At 53.1% G+C, this 19,475-nt stretch overlaps 1 protein-coding gene across 2 annotated transcripts; it reads left to right on the top strand.

Moving 5' to 3' along the window:
• The first annotated feature begins 252 nt into the window (after positions 1–252).
• On the top strand, positions 253–13,689 carry KCNA2 (potassium voltage-gated channel subfamily A member 2). Of its 2 annotated transcripts, none has more exons than XM_055341309.1 (3): positions 253–324; positions 1,605–1,944; positions 2,424–13,689. In XM_055341309.1, exon 3 carries the CDS (start codon positions 2,587–2,589, stop codon positions 4,084–4,086), a length of 1,500 nt encoding a protein of 499 aa, XP_055197284.1. In that variant the 5' UTR covers positions 253–324; positions 1,605–1,944; positions 2,424–2,586; the 3' UTR covers positions 4,087–13,689. The 2 variants fall into 2 exon arrangements, with proteins under 2 accessions (XP_055197284.1, XP_055197285.1); XM_055341310.1 differs by lacking the exon at positions 253–324 and adding an exon at positions 1,064–1,172.
• The last annotated feature ends 5,786 nt before the right edge of the window (positions 13,690–19,475 follow it).

Raw genomic sequence — 19,475 nt, 5'->3', positions numbered from 1 at the left:
CCCGCTCCCCCCTAGCCGGCGCCCCCCAATAACCCCCCCAGCGGCGGCCCCAGGCGTCTGCGGGGAGCTGGGATCGGGCCGCGGCCACCTGCTCGGCTCTGGGCCCCGCCGGCCCTTTAATTGGAGTTCGCGGCCGGGCCAGGTGCGGCGCTGCGGGGCGCGGGGGGCGGTGCGGCTGCGGGCGGCGGCGGGGCGCTCGGTACGCGCCGCCCGCGGGACTGCAGAGCCGGCTCCGGCTGGCCGCCCGCACCCGCCGCCACCGCCGCTCGGCCGGCGCTCGCCGTCGCCCAGGAGCATGGAGGCCCCGGGTGCCCGGCGGGAAGGGTAAAGCCGAGTCGGGGCGCGGGGCTGCGGGACCGGGCGGCGCAGCCTGCAGCGCGGCGGGCTCGGCTGAGTCGGGGCGGGGGGGGGCACCGGCTGGGGGGGCACCGGCTGGGGGGGCACCGGCGGGGGGCGGGGGGGCGCCGGCGGGGGGGAGGCCCCGGCGGGGGGGGCGGGGAGCCGGGGGGCACCGGCTGCGGGGGGGGGCGCCGGCTGGGCTCGGGCTCGGGCCCGGGGCTGCGCACGGCGCGGGCGGAGCTGCGGGTGACGGCAGAGCCGGGTGTGCTCGGCGGTGCCGGCAGCTGGGACCCGAATCGCGGGGGGCGCCGGCCTGCCTTCCCGGCCGCGGCTGCGGATCCAGGGGCTTCACGGCGGGGCAGGGCCGTCCCGCTCCCTGGCCGCGCCGCGGGGGACGACGCGGAGGTCGGGCAGCGCCCCCCACGCGGACGCTGGCGGCCAGGGTCACCCCTCGCTGTGAGGGCGGCGCGGGGCACCGGCCCGGACCCTCCCCGCCCCGGGGCGCGCTCGGCCGGCAGGGGGCCAGACCGGACGCGGCTGCCGGGCTCCTCGGGCTCCTCGGGCTCCTCGGGCTCCTCGGGCTCCTCGGGCTCCCGGGTCCCCTGGCCGTGGCTGCCAAGCTCCCCGAGCCCCGGCTCTGCGCTCCTGCCGCGGGGACGCGAGGCTGTGCCGGGGCAGGATCGGTGGCCCCAGATCAAATGCCACCCTGCTCGGAGGGAAGCCTAGAGCCCGGCGACCCCCTAGGGACAGCAAGTCCTGGGACCAGGCCGGCCAGCCTCGCTGGAGTCGACCTTCCTGTGTGAGGAGCCTCCCTAGATGGGCTTGGATGGCCTGTGCGTCGGGACCGGGGGCCCGGGCGGGCGGGGGATCGGGGGTTGGGGGGGGGGCGTTCTTCCTCCCCCGGGGCCCTTCGGGGTTAGAGCCCGAGGTCGCTGGGCTCAGGAGATGCCCCAGCCTGACCTGGGGGCGGGAGGGCTTGGCCCAGATTCCCTCCTGACGGCTGGTGAGGACCAAGGGCAATGGGGCTGGGCCCAGGGAGGCCCCCGAGGAGGCAGGCCCAGCCAAGCCTGAAGGCTTGTTCCCTGGGAGAAAATGCTTCCAGCTAATGGAAGCCTGCCCGGAGGAGGCTGGGAGGCTGAGGACCAGGTCTCAGGTACCACACCAGCACAGAAGGTGGGCATGGAAGGGAAGCCGCCAGAGCCCTCCTAAATCTTGGCACCGGCCGCCCGAAAGCCCTGGTTCCACCTTGCTGCTGTTTTTTCCAGGCAACGTCACACCTCTTGAGGACAGCCAGGAGGACTCCAGCTTTTGCTGAGCTTCACATCTTGCCTCCTTCCTTCCATCTTACTCCAGACCCAAGAGTGGCAGTCCTCGAGGCCCTTGTGCCCCTGGCCAGGCGCTCCACTGCCCCTCCAGGCCAGCCCAATTCTGGAGCTCACCTCCAGGACCTGGAGCCTGCCCTCCTGCCCAGAATGACTCACCATTATTTCTCGCTCAAGTGAGAAGACGTGATGGGCAGTCGGGCTGCCTATTTGTGTATCTAGGATTCCCACGGTATCTGATCAGCCCTTCGAGGAAGAGAGCTTCAGGTTCCTGCCTTGCCAGGTAAATCTTATTTAATAACAGCCGTGTGTAGAGTCACTGGAGAGGGGGCCGTGAGGGAGACCCAAGCCCAAGATCCACCACTGTGAATTCCTCCCAGGGTGCAGGTATCTGCAAGACATTAGTTCAGTGCCTGGGAGAGGGCTCCCTTTCAGCCTCTAGTATGGGGCTCTGCTCTATGACACCTGCACTCCTGTGCAGTGCAGAGGGGGGGCCCTGTACCCGCCACCTTCCCCCAGTGCAGGGCAATCCAGAGCTTTCTCGAGAGACCACCACCCACTTGCCTCTGATCCCCAGCCACGTTACAAGGTGAACGTAAGCTTTGCTTTTTGATGATGGTGGTGGCAGTGGTGGTGATGGGGATGCCCATGGCGGTCATGTTTCCGAGCTCTTGGCTGAGAGAGAGGAGTCAAGGAGCAGCAAGGCAGGTCAGGCTGCCAATGCTGAGTGGTCTCACCTCCTTAACTGCCTCTGTCTTTCAGCCAAGCCGGGCTATCTCTCTGGCCCTCAGAGAGCCATCAGGGCTCTCCTGCAGGAACCCAGGCCAATGCTCCTGTGTTTCCTGGGGCCGTAAGCAGCACCCTGAGCTCCCTGCCACCAGGCAGCTGGAAGGCGTAGCGTGAGATCCTTCTCTCAGTCCCCATTATGACAGTGGCCACTGGAGAGCCAGCGGATGAGGCTGCCGCCCTCCCCGGGCACCCGCAGGATACCTACGACCCCGAGGCAGACCACGAGTGCTGTGAGAGGGTGGTCATCAACATCTCGGGGCTGCGTTTTGAGACCCAGCTCAAGACCTTAGCCCAGTTTCCGGAGACCCTCTTAGGGGACCCCAAGAAGCGGATGAGGTACTTTGACCCCCTCCGAAACGAGTACTTTTTCGATCGGAACCGCCCCAGCTTTGATGCCATTTTGTACTACTACCAGTCCGGGGGCAGGCTGAGACGGCCTGTGAACGTGCCCTTAGACATTTTCTCCGAAGAAATTCGGTTTTACGAGTTGGGAGAAGAAGCGATGGAGATGTTTCGGGAAGATGAAGGCTACATCAAGGAGGAAGAGCGTCCTCTGCCCGAAAATGAATTTCAGAGGCAAGTGTGGCTTCTCTTTGAATACCCAGAGAGCTCCGGGCCTGCCAGGATTATAGCTATCGTATCTGTCATGGTGATCCTGATCTCGATTGTGAGCTTCTGCCTGGAAACCCTGCCCATATTCCGGGATGAGAACGAGGACATGCACGGTGGCGGGGTGACCTTCCACACCTACTCCAACAGCACAATCGGGTACCAGCAGTCAACTTCCTTCACCGACCCCTTCTTCATCGTAGAAACCCTCTGCATCATCTGGTTCTCGTTTGAATTCTTGGTGAGGTTCTTTGCCTGTCCCAGCAAAGCCGGCTTCTTCACTAACATCATGAACATCATTGACATTGTGGCCATCATCCCCTACTTCATCACCCTGGGGACAGAGCTGGCTGAGAAGCCAGAGGATGCCCAGCAGGGCCAGCAGGCCATGTCGCTGGCCATCCTCCGTGTCATCCGGTTGGTAAGAGTCTTTAGGATTTTCAAGTTGTCTAGACACTCCAAAGGTCTCCAGATTCTAGGTCAGACCCTCAAAGCCAGCATGAGAGAATTGGGCCTCCTGATATTCTTTCTCTTCATTGGGGTCATCCTTTTCTCTAGTGCTGTCTATTTCGCAGAGGCCGATGAGCGAGAGTCCCAGTTCCCCAGCATCCCGGATGCCTTCTGGTGGGCAGTCGTCTCCATGACAACTGTAGGCTATGGAGACATGGTTCCAACTACCATTGGGGGAAAGATCGTGGGTTCCCTGTGTGCAATTGCAGGTGTGTTAACCATTGCCTTACCGGTCCCCGTCATAGTGTCCAACTTCAACTACTTCTACCACCGGGAGACGGAGGGGGAGGAGCAGGCCCAGTACCTGCAAGTGACGAGCTGCCCAAAGATCCCATCCTCCCCTGACCTGAAGAAAAGTAGAAGTGCCTCTACCATTAGTAAGTCTGATTACATGGAGATCCAGGAGGGGGTAAACAACAGTAACGAGGACTTTAGAGAGGAAAACTTGAAAACGGCCAACTGCACTTTGGCTAATACAAACTATGTGAATATTACCAAAATGTTAACTGATGTCTGATTGAAACCTATTAACGTACTCGCAGCTCCATGGAACTAATGCAGATACTGCATAATAGCCTGCATTGTAGTAACATGTTCTACAGTGTGTATCTGGTTCTGCATGGAAAGCAATAGTCGTGCAAGTGACTTTTGATCTTTTGATTTTTGATTTAGAACACAGAATATCTATCCATGGCTTTCATGCAAATCTTCATCACCGGCTTAGGGGTTTCCAAACAGGGGAGTCACCAGTGGAGCCAGAATCTCAGAAGGACACATGGGTGGGGAGGTCCACCTCACATCGAATACATAACCCACCACATCTGTGCCACCTTCCCTTCCGAATTAAATGCACACAGCACCCCAAGAGACACACCCCACCCTTCCTGAGCATCCTCCGCCACCACTCCACTCCCCACTGGGCCCCCAACCGCCTCGTCCCGTATGAGCCCACCTCCCCCTTCCCAGAGGAAAACCATGATGGCTTAGCTTGAAAGCACTGGTAGTGATTCAAAAGGTCATTCCCATTTTTGCATTGAAAAGAACACACAGTCCTGTGTATTGGAATTACTTTCTGTGTCACGGGCTGGGGTTTGTGAACTGCAGTTGCCAAGTAGATGCTCTGGAGGCTGGTGTTTCGTAACGGATAATGCTGCATTTGGTTTTTCTCTGCGGTGTGGCTGTGAGGGAACCCCAGGGGGAGGGACCGCCGGTCTGACCGAATGTGAGCTGTCAAGTTGCACGTTTGCTCTTAGGCCTATGGGGAGAAGCTAACCAACCAAGGGACCTCTCCGCTTCAGATCTCACCATCCTTGCAGGCTTCAGGGTCACAAAACACGTCTGACTTCTTCGTTATACTGGAGTTTGCAGACGTCTGCTTTCCTCGTGCTGTGCCAGCTGCTCTGGCCCCGCAGTGCAATTACCAGTGACGTGATAGAGCTGCATGGGTGTTTGCTGCATGAATCTCAATATTTAAAACACAGGAGATAACCTATTTTCTTAGTAGCCTAACACAGTATTCATGTTTGGCGTCTTCGTAGCCCCAGAGTGGCATTGACCTAGGGGTTGGTGTCCCCCACACCACCACGCCCCCCATCGGAGGACAAAAGCCCTCAGTCGGAAAAAAAGAGACTATTCGGAAGGAGGAACCAAAGCCTCTGGCTCTCCAGCCCACCCCATCCCTTATTCTATCTTCCACGTGGGGGCACAGACCTCCACAAAGCCTGGAAAGTGAGCAGGAGAGCAGCGCCTGAACCCCTCACGTAACTGCACCTTAAGAATTAACCTAGTCACAGGCATGACTCTATAGCTGACCAGGGCCTCTGGTCCCGAGGACAGGCGGATTTGTGGATCCAATGTATAAAAATACCTATTGAGTATCTTTCACGAGTCCCTCTGCCTAGCTAGCTATAGAAGAAATTGCGTTTGAACCTTGTATAAGCTTATGCAATATTTCTGACACAGGGCAATTTATGCATGTGTTTGACTATGTGCACTAGCGTATGTATGTATATACTGAGTATTATATACATACATACATGTGTGTATATGTAGATATGCACACATGCACACACACACATACTTATATATATATATATGTATATATTCATTCTCTGGAGTTCAGGTTCAGGAGCAAATCCACTGCTTGGCGGCTTGGTTGTCTGAGAGGCCTAATGGGTTAATTTATCTCATTGATAACCCCACTGGGACTGGGTTTGCCGCCGTTGCCTCAGACACTCCAGTCTTCATGGATTCTTAGATGTTAGAATTGTCCTTCTGCCCTCCATGTGCTGCAGCTTCAGTTTGCCATGGCTGAAGCTCGTCTTACCGAGTGCACAAGGGCCTGTGGCCCTCACAGCTCCAGCTGCCCTGGGCCAGACCCACCCCAGGCCTCCTCTCTACAGCCCATCATGTTAATCATCTCTCTTCCCGTCTTTGCCCGCTCTCTTTGGTTTTTCTTGTCATTTGGCTCTGCATCAGTCACTTTAATGACCCTTTTCCTAAAGAGCCAGAATGGATGCTTGAAACCAGGGATGCGAGGAGGAGGGCTTCCAGGGACCCAATGCCTCAGGTCTAGACTTGAAGGAAGCTTCCTCTGTGTGGAAACTTCTGAAGTCCTGGACGAAGGGATGGAGATGCTAGATGATCCACAGGCATCCTTTCAATTGCCAGTCTCAAACTCTCTCCTATTGAACTGGCAATCAGAGCTGCTTTTAAACAAACCAAAGGGTGGGCAGAGAATCATTCACTGGCCTGGGACAGATTGAGAGTGAATGAGCCCTGCACCGCCTAGGGGTGGAGTTCAGGCTGGCCCTGGGATGGGTTGAGTTGGGGAGGCTTTCGCTTCACAGACTGGCTCCTTTGCCTTCCCACATAACAGCTTACATTTCCCAAACACAGTGAGTTGTGTGGTCCAGGCCGCCCAGTGGTGGCTCTAGGCCTCGCCTCACCGTTGGCTATTTAGCACCTACAGTTACCTTGGGGGGTGGGGCACCAGCTCAGGGTGCTAGGCCCAGGGTGCTCATTAGTTCCTGGTCACCCACTTCCCCAGGGATCTGCAGGACACCCCATGCCCAGTGCGATGCCCCTGTGCTTCTCTTCCTCTCCTTCATGGGAGGTGGTGCTGAATTTCCAAGACGTGGGGTAGGAAGGGCACAGACCTTGGGAAACAGACAGTAAAACAGCCCATACCCAAGGCCTTGGCAAGGGGGGAGATCTATCCCCATGTCCTTGACCTGGGGATTATAAAATACCCACAGGTGTAGGCACACATATATGCACACCCACGGCAAAACAGATACACTGTTGCCACACACAAATATAAAACATGCGATGTGAAATGCACAGAGGCCAGCTAATGAAAAGGGTATACACAGATGACAGAGAACTACACTGGTATCCAGAATATGCACATTCGGTACAAACCTGGAACATACTCACCAATACAGAACATAACACAGAAGACCTACATACACCACACACAAAGACACAACGACAGCTCAGAGGCAAATGCATAAAAACCACATGAACACAACGGATATGAGTACACAGTACACCAAGGATACTTTATATTGTTTCTGCCCATAAAACACATACAAACTCAGTTTATACACCCAATGCATTTATTTACTCATGTGAGGCACACAAAATCCAGCACACACACCCAAGCACATACATACACAATTCACATGGATTATGTACATGTGCATGTGTACTCAGATCCATCTCTCTGCCCCCAAAGCTATAAATTAGTAGTAGGCACAAACAAAAGATGAGATTTCATCACCTTTCCCAAACCTGCAGCCACACCCTTCAGTAGCCTTCAAGAAGCCTCTTTCTCTACCCTCTTTCTTTCACCTCCAGATTTCAGAGAAGTAAACTCTGAGGTTTATTGTTAAGCAGATCTCCGATTAAGACTGGGAATCTCATAGGGCTTCTACTTATTTACCTTCCTCCCACCAGAAATGTGGGTGTGGGAAGACCTAGGACAGCCAGCAGCCTATTTCACTCCTTGCCATGCCCTATCCTTCAGAGCGAGTCCACATAGACAATCCTCTGGCCCAGGTTCCCCTGTTCCCAACCCCCGGGATCTTTAGATTCAGCTCCATTCTCTTGAAAGCCAGGATGGCCCAAGAAAGTGCAGGGCTCTGAGCCCAAAACCAGAGTGAAGATGCCCGCAGCATCCTGTCAGTCCACAGACCCTAATGCCCTTCCATCCTCAATGACTTTATCAGGGTGGATCTGAAAGTCGAGACCACGCATAGACTTGGCTCTGAAAACGAGCCACCCTTTCCTTGCTTGTGGCATTTCACTTGTTCTTGGGCCTAAGCCCAGTGGGGTCAACCCTTGAGTCCCCTCTATGGTTGCTTGATGCCAGGCATGCTCCTCTCCTTTGCCAGGCCTCTACCTGGACTCCCTGCCTCCCATCTAATTGCTAGGCCTTGTGGAAATGCACACTAACTCAGTTTACCTAAAACTGATTAAGGACACGGACCTCATGCCACAGGAGCAAGCGATCGTTTTTCAGACAGCCTGATTTTTATCCTATATTCTAAGGCCAGATTTAAATGCTTTGTAAGGTTCCTCACTGTTTTGGGTGGCGCACAGAGCTGCTTCCTCCCACTGGTAGGACTGGCTGAGAGCTGAGTGCTTTTCTGGCCAAGGCATCACCACGGATGGAAGTTGGGAACTGAAGTCAGGCATCGGCTCGGGCATCTTGGTCTTCGCTCCTGTGGCCCTCCCAGGCGGGTCCCACGATGGCCAGAGCGCCCCGTCTTCACGGAGGAATGGGCAGCAGCAGGGAATGGACGCGTGGGCTCGACTGTGCACATTCAGTGCAAGATGCCGGGCCTTCCGTGAGCTTCCAAGTGAAGGTAGCAGTTTCCCCTTCAGCTTCAGCAGGTGTCTCCATGAGCTCAAACTTTCAAGTAAGTTGGAGTTTTCAGGAGGCTAAAGAGAAAGAAGTCCAGGAAAGGCGGGAAGATGACCAGGAAGAGAGGGTCCTCTTGCTGTGAAAACTTTGCAAGAGCTGAAACCTAACTGAGGACATAATTAGGGCCCTGTGCTTCCTGAAGCTTCTGTGGTGTCTGACATGCTGTTTTCCTTCCTCTCGGCTTCCCTCTGTCCCTGTCAGCTAGGCTTCTGAGGATGGACTAGTGTGTCCCAGGAGGTTAGCCTCTTGAAAGGAGTGTGCCTCCAGGCCCCATTGGCTTCGTGTGAGAGTTTTGTGGGCCTGTGTGCTCGTGTGGGGAGGGCTGCAGGACCGGCTTGTCCTATCTGCTATCCCTGTATCTCTCCATCATCACGGTGGACTTGGCCAACTTCCTTCCTCAGAGTCAGCCATAGAGTATCAGCACTGAGCCATGTTGGGGATGGCAGCCCCCTGAAGAGTCTCAGGCTGGGGGTTTAATGCAGCCCGCAGTAATGGAGGAAAGAGTTGGAAGCTGACTTTCCCCAAAGGAGACCTTAGGACAGTTTGCAAACTGCACGTGAGGGTGGCACCAGAGCCCCCATGGCAGGCAGGAAGAGCTCAGGACTTTGTTAATCCAGGAGTGGGGATGGTGAGCTCTGCTCTACCTCTGGCTCTCCTGGGACCCATTATCATAACAGCCTCCATCTGGGTGATGGCTGCCTGGTCTGAGAGGCTGGTCCACACGGGCTGTAACACCTGGGGTGCTCCTTGGCTACACAGTGGAGATCCCCCACCCTCTGCAAAGTGTCCATTGCCAGGTTTGAACTCAAGACCTTAACCTCTAACATTGTTAGCCACCTGAGTCAGCTAGCAGGGTGCTGGATGCCGGGAGGTGTCCCTGTGGCTCCGGTGACCGTCATCCTTGTCTTCAGAGTCAGCCCTTTGTGTTTCCCCACCAAAGCAGCAAGCAGGTTTCGGTGGAGGCGGAGCCTCTGCAAGCTGGGCTGGGTCTCTTTCCTAAAATGATCTGGTTCCCTTTTCCTTTCTTTCTGCTTCCCTTCCCACCAAAGCTCAGCTCCATCTCTCATAGTTTGCGTTTGAACATTTTTAACAAGGAAAAGTGCAATACAATAAATCATGACTGTTTTCTTTAGCAATAGCTATTTCAAAACCATGTTCTCAGGACTGAAAAGGGATAGTACCTGGATTATCAGATAATGCCCTTGGCTTCTGGGCACTAGATCACTGTCTGTGGTTCCTCTTCTTCCTGCAAGTCCACGCGATTCCTGCCCCCGGGGGCTCTGACCCTCCTTTGGAGTGTACACATAGGCTGAGGTGCAGCGCAGGCGGCGGCGAGGAAGGACCTCGAGAAGGCCTTCTTGGTCGCGCTCTTTCCCACAGGCACATCTCTCCATCCCTGCGGGCCCCTCGGTCCCCCTGTCCCTCCCAGCCGTCCCTCTCTGCCAGCTCTCACAGGGCATTCTCACCACCCTTGAGGCGCTGCAGCCTTCAGTGCGGGCGACCTCACGCCAGCCCATCTGCCTGTCAGTCAGTCTGGCAGGGTGTAATGGGACCCCGCGGGAAAGCACTTACCAACAGATAAGAATAAAGCATCCTGAGCCATTACAGAAGATCATTTCCATGCACTAAAAGCCATTACTTAATCCATTTGTCTCCCCTCCCCCCCCCTCCCCGGGGAGACTGACGCTGGGGAATGTGGCCTGGAGCATCCTACCTGGGATAGGTAGCCTGGGCACATCTGGGGAGTTGCCCTCTGGCTGTCCTTCAAAAATAAGCTGACTCGCTTAACCGGGGGGCTCCTTGAGAGCTGTGGAGGGAAGCAAGTTATTGAGGGTAGACGTCTACAGGGTTAGAAAGTGGGTGGTTAGGACATGACGTTGGAGAAGCAAAGGCCCTACCACCCACTACTGTGCGCAGTTGCACATGTATTTGCACACATAACTGGGAGCTTCAGAAGAAACCCCCCCTCCCGGAGAAAGAATCTGTGAGGTTAAATATTCAGACTGGACAATCAGGAAGGCTGGCAACCCCAGGGTCCTATTGCACCCTTCTCAATCTACCTTGCTCTATACACGTGTGTACAGCGAAACCTCAGTTAACTGATGGGAAAATCCTCAGGGAAGGGAGTGTCCCGACTGCTTTACAACCATGGTTGTTTGAGTGGGAATGGGACGCCATGTGTGGGTTCAACCTTTGCTGTTGCGAAAAAACAAAAACAAAAACAAACCCATTTCCTAAGTAGGTCAGTATAAACTTTCCTGCCTTAGCAAGTAGAGAGTTTGGAGACGACAGAAGACCTTGCATTGCTCAGGGTCAACGCTGTAAACCTCAGTGCTCATCGTGCGGAAGTGCAGACGGAAGAGACCAAAGAGACGGGCTGAACGTACGCTGGCTGCAAGGCATTCCCAGAAGTTGGCCATCTGGGTGCGTCCTGGCTCATCAGATAATGCCCTTGCTGTCATTTGCCTCTTCCTACAGAAAGTAGAGTAAGAGAGCGTAATGCCTGCGTTAACTGAGGTTTTGGTTACTTGGTCCTGAGTTATCAGAGGTTTTCCATATATACATATATCTGTGTATATATATGTATAGTATATGTATATATGTATACCGTTGTTTCAAAAATTATACAGTGACTGATCCCCTTAGCTTCACTGATGTGGAATAAATTTGGCAATCCGAGGAATAAACGGCGTTTATTTGAATTTTTACACGACCTTCCTTTGCATTCTTACCACCTCTCCGGTTCAGCTCTTTTGCTTCCACGTAGGAACCTCTCTAGAAGGCAGTTCTTTCCTAACAAACAATTGGGCTCCAGGATCACCTCTTTCCCATCCCTCCCAGGTGGCTGCCTGACTTGGGAATAAAAGGGAAGTCTGATCTAAGGGCCAGGTGCTTTTTCCTTTGTTCCATCTGCCCTGGTTGGCTGTAACCTCATCACTGAAGCCAAAAAAGTTATTCCAAACTTTTGGATCTGGGGGGGTGGAAAGCTCGAAGACACGGCAGCCCAGGACTGATCTGTTAGGCTTTCTTTGTCACGGGTGGTGTCCTAGGCTTGAATTTCAAGAGATGTATAAGTGAAGCTTTTGATGAAGAACTAAAGAACATCTCTGTCCCACGGAAGGCGAGATGTGTGATAACCAGTGGCACTAACAAAGCCACCCCATTGTTGTCCTGACTGAACGTAGTTTGTGGGTACGGGCAGTGGAGCAGCTGTGAGTCACTGGCCTCTCTGGAAACAGCTAGCTCTGGGCTGGCCACACTCTGCGCCTCCACCGTCCCCAGCATCGTGTTAGAGCCGAGGGAGAGGGCTCCAGCCTCGCGTCCCGCACTCGGCTGTGTGCAGCCTGCCTGGATATGGGGTGGGGGGCAGTCCTCACTGCTGTCTGGGGCAGGTGGGGCACTGCAGGGCTGCCTGCCGCCAACCCCCATTCGTGGCAGCCTCCAGTCTAGCCGAGCTGGCCAAGATCAGGCGGTGGAAGCCCATCCCAGGCGTAGTGTGACCTGCAGGCAAACTGGGCCGTGGCAGCAGCCTGCCCGGATGGCCTCCTCTTAACGCTGCGTGAACCTTGGCATGGAAACAGATAGAACTCTTTCTGCTCCTCTGCACTCCTAAAATAGTCAGATATGTTCCAGATGAGTTTACAGCTGAGAACTCCCTGCATCATTCCAGGGATGGATGCACAGGGCAGGTGTGATTACATAATAATGTGGACAGCTGCTGCATCATCGAGGTAATTGAGGGCAGCGTAGACACGGCTGTGCGCTAGGACTGTGGTAGCTACCCAGAGGACTCAGTCCTGTGTCTCTCCCCAGCCCTTGTGAGAGGCAGGCGTGAAGCCCTGCTTCTCCCTAAAAAGGACTCCCGAGACACTGGCTGCCTTGTTTGTACAAGGGCCGCTAGAGAAAGCGAGAGGCAGGGCTGGGAGGAAGGGAATCTTCGGGGCTCGCGTGGCTACCAAGCATTTTCCACGCCTGCTGCTGATGCGACTGCCTTGCTCTGCTCGTGAAGTGCAGGGCAAGGCCCATGCCCTGCCAGGTGCGGCTGGAAAGGAGCAAAGGGCTGCGGGCTGGACATGGGGGAGAGAGCAGGCGCAGCCCGGCTGGCGCTGGCGCGCGGCGTGTCAGCCCCGGAGGCCCTGAACATGCTCTGTGCTTGCCCCAGTTCCGCCTTCACGTGGGATCCGCGACCCAGTTTCCTTTTGTTGTCGTGCTCGGATGATTCCTTCATTTGAAGGGCCCCAGGAAGCGGGAGAGTCCCATGATCGAGCCCCAGCCTGCTGAGCGAACGGTGCCCCGGCCAAACTGGCCTTAGCCTGGGTTTCTGCACCCCTGCACCCCTCTCTCCACTAAGGGTAATCTCGGAACGGTGGGAATTAATGTGCCAGAATCAAGGCGGATTCTCCACTTTCAGCAGGCGCGCAGCTGCAACGCTCCGGAGTGCCCAATGCTATTTCCTCCTCTAGACCTGTGTGCTTATGTGCTGATACAGGCTGTCTCGGGAGAGTTTATATATTGCGCGCGCGTGCACACACACACACACACACACACACACACACAACATGTGGAAATGGCCGCTCACTTAGGCTCATGCAGCACAGACTCTAATTAGGGTTCGCACTGGCTTCCTCGGGCCCGTGCATGACTCTGCAGCTGCCCTCCGGTGTCCTGTCTCTAACGATTGCTGAAAACTCAGAAAAACGGAGGCACATAAATAATCCTCCCTGGGATCAATAGGAGAAGGAACTCCAAGGCTGACGGTAAAGCTTCGTAAGGATGATGCCGAAAGGGAACCGGGGTCTCCATGGTGATAAGAGGCTGGGGGCCAATGGGAGCTGAAGGCGGAGCAGGGCTGGCTGGCGGGGAAGACTCATGGGAGTCGGGAGGCGTTTAACTATTTGTTCGCTTTGTGAAAATGGAGACACCAGTTGTAAGTGCATTGCACAGGGTGTGTAGGTATTATCATTCCTGCTGACATTTTCTGAAAGTTTTTGTCCCCACCAACACTGCCCCACCCAGGACTTCTGCAGCTGAGAGTTCCTGTGTCAGTAGGGTCTGATATTTGTACATAGGTTATACATACGTGTGTACATACATGCCTCAACGAACATCGCCTGCCCACCTGTTCATGGGTGTACATAGACCTCATAGAGCTCCACAATCTTTTGTAAATATCAACACAAGTAAATAGGTATATAAATATATATATTACTGAGGATTTATTTTAACATCATTCTGTGTGAAATGAAAAAATAAAATAAAATTTTTGACACACACTGGTTGTCTCCACCTTCTTGCTTGCTTGACCGAATTACTGTCCCTACAACATGCCTGTGAGCTCACCTCACCCTCACCCCAGTTTCTGTGGCCAAGAGGGCCCCACCAGAGACCAAGGCAGGCTGGAGAGGGCTCCCCTGGTTGCATCTGAGGCCACCTGGGCCTCGTGCCCACCTGCCCTTGCCCGGAGGCTCAGTGCACATGAAGCAGAGAATGTGGATGGGACAATAGGAGGGTGAGTCTGAGCTCTTGTCCACATTATGTCAGTGCTTCTTGCATCTTCTGTGGAGCTGGGGGGATGTGTGGGGAAGGGGGATCCAGTTTGAAGACCAAAGGCAGTCAGACCCCTGGGACTCCTTGAACTCCAGCTGTACCTACCTCTGCCCATTACTGTTGGTGCCCAGGGGTCTGGATCAACCACACTCTCAACACTCAAGTAAGGAGGACCTTCTGCCTTTGCCTCCCCAGGAGGGGGGCTGTCTGGGTCTCCAGCCATGCAGTGATGCAGTGGCACCTCCTTGGAAAAGAGTCTCATACACACATGCACACACGCACGCACGCACCCAAGCTGCTGAGGCACATCTGTCTGACTTCTGCCAAGGGCTAATCTAGTCCATAGCCGGACTTCCCAGCATTCACATGGCTCAAAAGTAGCCATGGGGTGAGGCACCACAACAGAAAAGTCCTTGCCCTCAGCCACCAGCAAGCATGTTCCACCCTGCTCCTGGTCTCTTGTGAATAATGTCCCCGTTCAGGGTCCGCCACGCTCGGCCTCTAGGAAACTGACCAACTGAAGCAACTGGTCCCCCCACCCTGGTCTCACCTGCAGAGGGTGCTGTTTCTGGGCAGCAGGTCTTGCGGTGACGAGGGAGGCTGTGATAAAGAGATAAGAGCCATTTGGGACAGTGACTGTCACAGTGGGCATTTCTCCCGGCATGGAGCGGGAAGTGGGAAGTATCCAGAAGAGCCTAGAACCCTCAGAACAGCCCCAAGCAGACTAATGGTACCTAATAGGGCTCCTTGCCCCCAAAGAAATGGGAAATTGAATCTGCGCGCCCCAGGTCTGGTCTCTCCTGCCAGTTTCTCCGAGGAGACATGGAACTCCTGCCTTTAAAGAGCGGGGGGATGGGAGCTGGAGAGAGTTTTGTCTGCCCCTGACTGTTTAGATTTCATTAGGTAGATATGTCAAAGGGAAGAGTGAAAGGGAATGGGGACGTGTGGAAGCTACAGCACCAAGGTCCCCTTCTTTTCTCCATCCGTGGCAGGGGTGGCTCGGCCAGTTCAAGTGTAGGCCACCCATGCCACTTGGGCACACTGGACCCTTCCCTGGCTGTCCTGGGCCGCCTGCCCTGTGCATTGTGCACCAGGAAGGCTGAGACCCTGGGCTCTGCCCAGCAGGTGCCTCCCAATGAAGAGAGGTACTTAATGGGCTGCAGTGGGTGCAAGCCCCCCTCGTCCTGGGGTCAGTGTGCTGGGCAAAAGGAGTGGAGCTGTACTGGAACAAGTCAGAAATACAGCTAACCTTACGGAAAAAGAAAGGGTCTGGGGCCCAGGGCTTGGGTGTGAATCCCAGCTCCATGACTCCAGGGAAATGATTTCACTCTCTTTAAGCCTCAGGTTCTTCATCTCTATAGAAGGACCCATGATGTCTGCTTGGTCTTGGATTAAATGAGCACCTGACACATAGTGGGAATCCAAGAAAAATAGCAAATGCATCTTCTCTCTTAGGTTCCCATGCCTGAGAGACCCAAGTAGGCCAGGATTCTTGGGAATCTGAGGCATAAAAGAAGGATTTTCAACTTCTTCTGGTCCAGGGGCTCCCAGTCTGGGCTAAGAGACATAAGAATTGACTTCAAAGGGTCTAGAAAACTCCCCAAATTATATGACATGTTGTGGTATGGTAATTTTACCACAAATGGTGTCCACAGCTGCCCAGGGCCCCAAAAGTCAAAACCATGGATCAAACTTACATCCCATACCTTTTCCCCAATGCCCAGGAAGGAAAAGCAGTTGTCCAAACATTATCATTTGTTCAAAAAAAATTCATGTATTCAACAAATACTTTTGCACTTGGTGCTTAGGATGCTCTCCCCTTGTGGGTCTTCCAGGGGAAGACAAAATTTTACCCTCTGTGAATTACTGGTCAGCACAGAGCTAGACCAGACCTCACTCCCAGGACATTTCTTGCTAGCTGTGCTTGGGCCTCAGACCTGAAGTTTACCTAGCTGGAAAAGACCTCGTATTCTGATATGAAAGTAGTGCTATTTAAATGACATGCAAATGAGGCAAGCCTGCATCTCTTTGACTAGAGGAAGTCTAGACACTTCTGAATCTGTCAGCTCTGATTCTCTCTCCCATCTGTTCCCATAGGTCACCTCACACCACCCCTCACATAGGTCAGTAAGCAACACATCCACAAGTTGGCTTATCAAAAATATCAAGGCCTTTTGCTCTGTACCTATTCCAACCTGAACACTAGCCAGGGCTCCATGCTTAATGATTTGCAGTGAAGTTGGACGGAAAATCTCCCACATGCATGGCTTACTATACCCAGGAAAACCAGCCTCTTTCCATGTCTGTTCTGATGACGATTTATACTCTTTTCACTGATCATTTGGGGAGCTACCAACAACCATGTGAGAAGTAAAACCATAGCCGTATTTCAGTGGCTTGTGGTGCCTTCTCTCTCCCAGCCTAAAGCAGTCATCTGTAAGTGTCTCCTTAATCTCTGAATCCCTGGCATCTGAGACAGTGCCAGGCACAATAAATATTCATTGAATCAATGACTATTTACATCACATCATCACAATGGAGGCCAAAATATCCATGTCATTGGGACAGCAGAAATATGGCCATGTTAGGACTCCCCTTACGTCTTTACTTTTTTCTGGCTCTACAAGAGACCTCTAATGTCACTTCTGGGGTCAGACTGGTGTTTACATACAGGTGGTCTGAATCACTTGAGGCAACTAGTCCATGGTCAGAGTGCCATGCTTCTCCTGATGCCTTGCCCACTGCACACACTTCCACAGGTGCCAGAGAAGTTGCCCTCCAAAGTCTGCCCAGCCCCACAGCAGCCCCAGGGCCAAACTCTTGCCATTTCCCAAGGGACTAGAATCTAAAGTGTTCCTACAGGCTTCCCAAATTCCAAGACTAAAGAGATCTTGGTGCCTTAGAAAATGCTGAGCCTTAACAAACACATGAAAAAATGCTCAATATCACTCTGTATCAGGGAAATACAAATCAAAATCACAATGAGATACTACCTCACACAGGTTAGAATGGCTAAAATTAACAAGTCAAGAAACAACAGATGTTGCCAAGGATGTGGAGAAAGGGAAACCCTCTTACACCCTTTGTGGGATTGCAAACGTGCAGCCACTCTGGGAAAGAGTATGGAGGTTCCTCAAAAAGTTAAAAATAGAGCTTCCCTACAACCCAGAAATTGCACCATTATGTATTTATCCAAAGCATGGAAACATAATGATTCGAAGGGGCACAGGCACCCCAAATGTTTATAGCAGCACTGTCCACAATAGCCAAACTACAGAAAGAGCCAGATGTCCATTGACACATGAATGGATAAAGATGTGGTCTATACACATTTAATGGAATATTACTCAGCTACCAAAAAAAAAAATGAAATCTTGCCATTTGCAGGGCACCTGGGTGGTTCAGTGGTTGAGCATCTGCTTTGCTTAGGTCATGATCCCCGGGGCCCGGGACCGCGTCCCACATCATGTTCCCCACAGCGAGCCTGCTTCTCCCTCTGCCTGTGTCTTTGCCTCTCTCTGTGTGCCTCTCATGAATAAATAAATAAATAAATCTTTAAAAAATCTTGCTATTTGCAACAACATGGATGGAACTAGAGGCTATTATGCTAAGTGAAACAAGTCAGAGAAAGACAAATGTCATATGATCTCACTCATGTGGAATTTAAGAAACAAAACAGGATCATAGAGGAAGAAAGGAAAAAAATAAAGCAAGATGAAATCAGAGAGGGATACAAACCGTAAAAGACTTTTAATCACAGGAAACAAACTGAGGGGTGCTGAAGGGGAAGGGGTGGAGTGGGATGGGATAACTGGGTGATGGGCATTAAAGAGGGCACTTGATGGAATGAGTACTGGGTGCGATATGCAACAGATAAATCACTAAATAAATCTACATCCGAAATTAATATACACTATATGTTAATTAAATTGAATTTAAATTTTTAAAATTAGGGGGAGGGCACCAGGGTGGCTCAGCAGTTGAGCATCTGCCTTCAGCTTAGGGCGTGATCCCAGAGTCCTGGGATGGAGTCCCACGTCGGCCTCCCTGCATGGAGCCTGCTTCTCCCTCTGCCTGTGTCTCTGTGCCCCCCCCCGTGTGTGTGTGTGTGAGTGTGTGTGTGTGTGTGTGTGTGTGGTGAAGAAATAAAATCTTTTTTAATTTTTTTTGTTTAATTTTTTAAAAAGAAAATGCTGGGCCTTGGAGTCAGGGTTGGGTTACACACACACACAGAGACACACACACAGGTAGAGTCAGGCAAGTCCTCACAAAGCCTAAGACCTGTGTTGATCATTCTCAGCTTAACCTAAGGCCTTGACGCTGAACACTATCAAATCCAGAAACGAAGGGTTCCTTTTGCAAAGTGGATATTCAGTAAATATGCTGACTGAATAAACAATTCAAATCTGACCAAAACATAAGGCACCCATGCCCAGGCTTTGTGCAGGAGAATCTACCTGTCTTAACGAGTTTAATCTTTACAGTAACTGTGAGGTCTTTGTCACTATTTCAATTTTCAGATGAGGAAATTGAGGCTCAGAGAGGCAAAGTAATTGCCCAAACTCAAAAAGCCAATAGGACTCAGGCCCCAGAGAGCTGGAAGCCATTGACACGGGGTGTAGTGCCCTTGCTATGACACCACAGCCCCCCTGGTGGGGTCAACTCCAGCTGGGACTTACAAAGAGATTGCAGCAAAAACCAGCAAGGACTCCACTGTCTCCTGAGCCCTCTGATCTCAAGGAGCCTCCAGGAGAAAACAGGAATGAAGCGCCTTGGGGAAGAATCCGGAAGTGTAGGGATTATGAGGTGCAATGGAATCAGATCACCCTCCTCAGGTGTTTTTGTCAACGGGATTCACGAGGCAGCGAGGTGTGAATGAGCAATCGCTATATTAAAAGTTCCTGAAAAAGCTTTCTTCCCTTGAGCCTCAGCTCCTGGTCTAGAGAAAGGAGGAAGTCTAGGGGGTTCTGCACCCCTCCCCCAGACTCCTTCCTCAATTTCTATTTTCAGGGTCCTGGAAGCGGCTGAAGGGATTGCTGTTCTTCTTCCCTCCCTCCTCTCTTCCCCCCCCCCCAAAAGCTGGAGCCCAGCTCCTCGTTTATGAAGCAGACATGAGGGTAGGGGACAACTGCTCTTCACAGGACAGCCATGAGGACGCAGTGGGTATTGGAAGGCACCTGGCACAATGCCTGGTACCCAGTAAGCGCTCATTCAGTAGTGCCTTCCACCCTGGAGGACAAGTGCCCCAGGAAGCAAGGAGCCTCGGCTCTGGACTAGCAGGTGTGCCTCAGAATCCCAGAGCTGGCTTCTGTCTGGGACACTGGGCTCGCTGAGTGCCAACTTCCTCCTGACAGTGCCCACCGTGTGGAACTATTGTTCTCAGGGAACCTGACAGGTAAACCAGTATTTAACAGAAGCTGCCCAGTGCT

This window comes from Nyctereutes procyonoides, unplaced genomic scaffold (assembly GCF_905146905.1).
Source record: "Nyctereutes procyonoides isolate TBG_1078 unplaced genomic scaffold, NYPRO_anot_genome, whole genome shotgun sequence".
Classification (NCBI taxonomy): Eukaryota; Metazoa; Chordata; class Mammalia; order Carnivora; family Canidae; genus Nyctereutes; species Nyctereutes procyonoides.
Note: the sequence above shows the minus strand (reverse complement) of the source record. Positions and strands in the feature narration are given on the sequence as shown.

Coding starts and splice junctions, on each gene's coding strand:
- KCNA2 (XM_055341309.1), top strand. CDS start 2,587: ATGACAGTGGCCACTGGAGAGCCAGCGGATGAGGCTGCCGCCCTCCCC.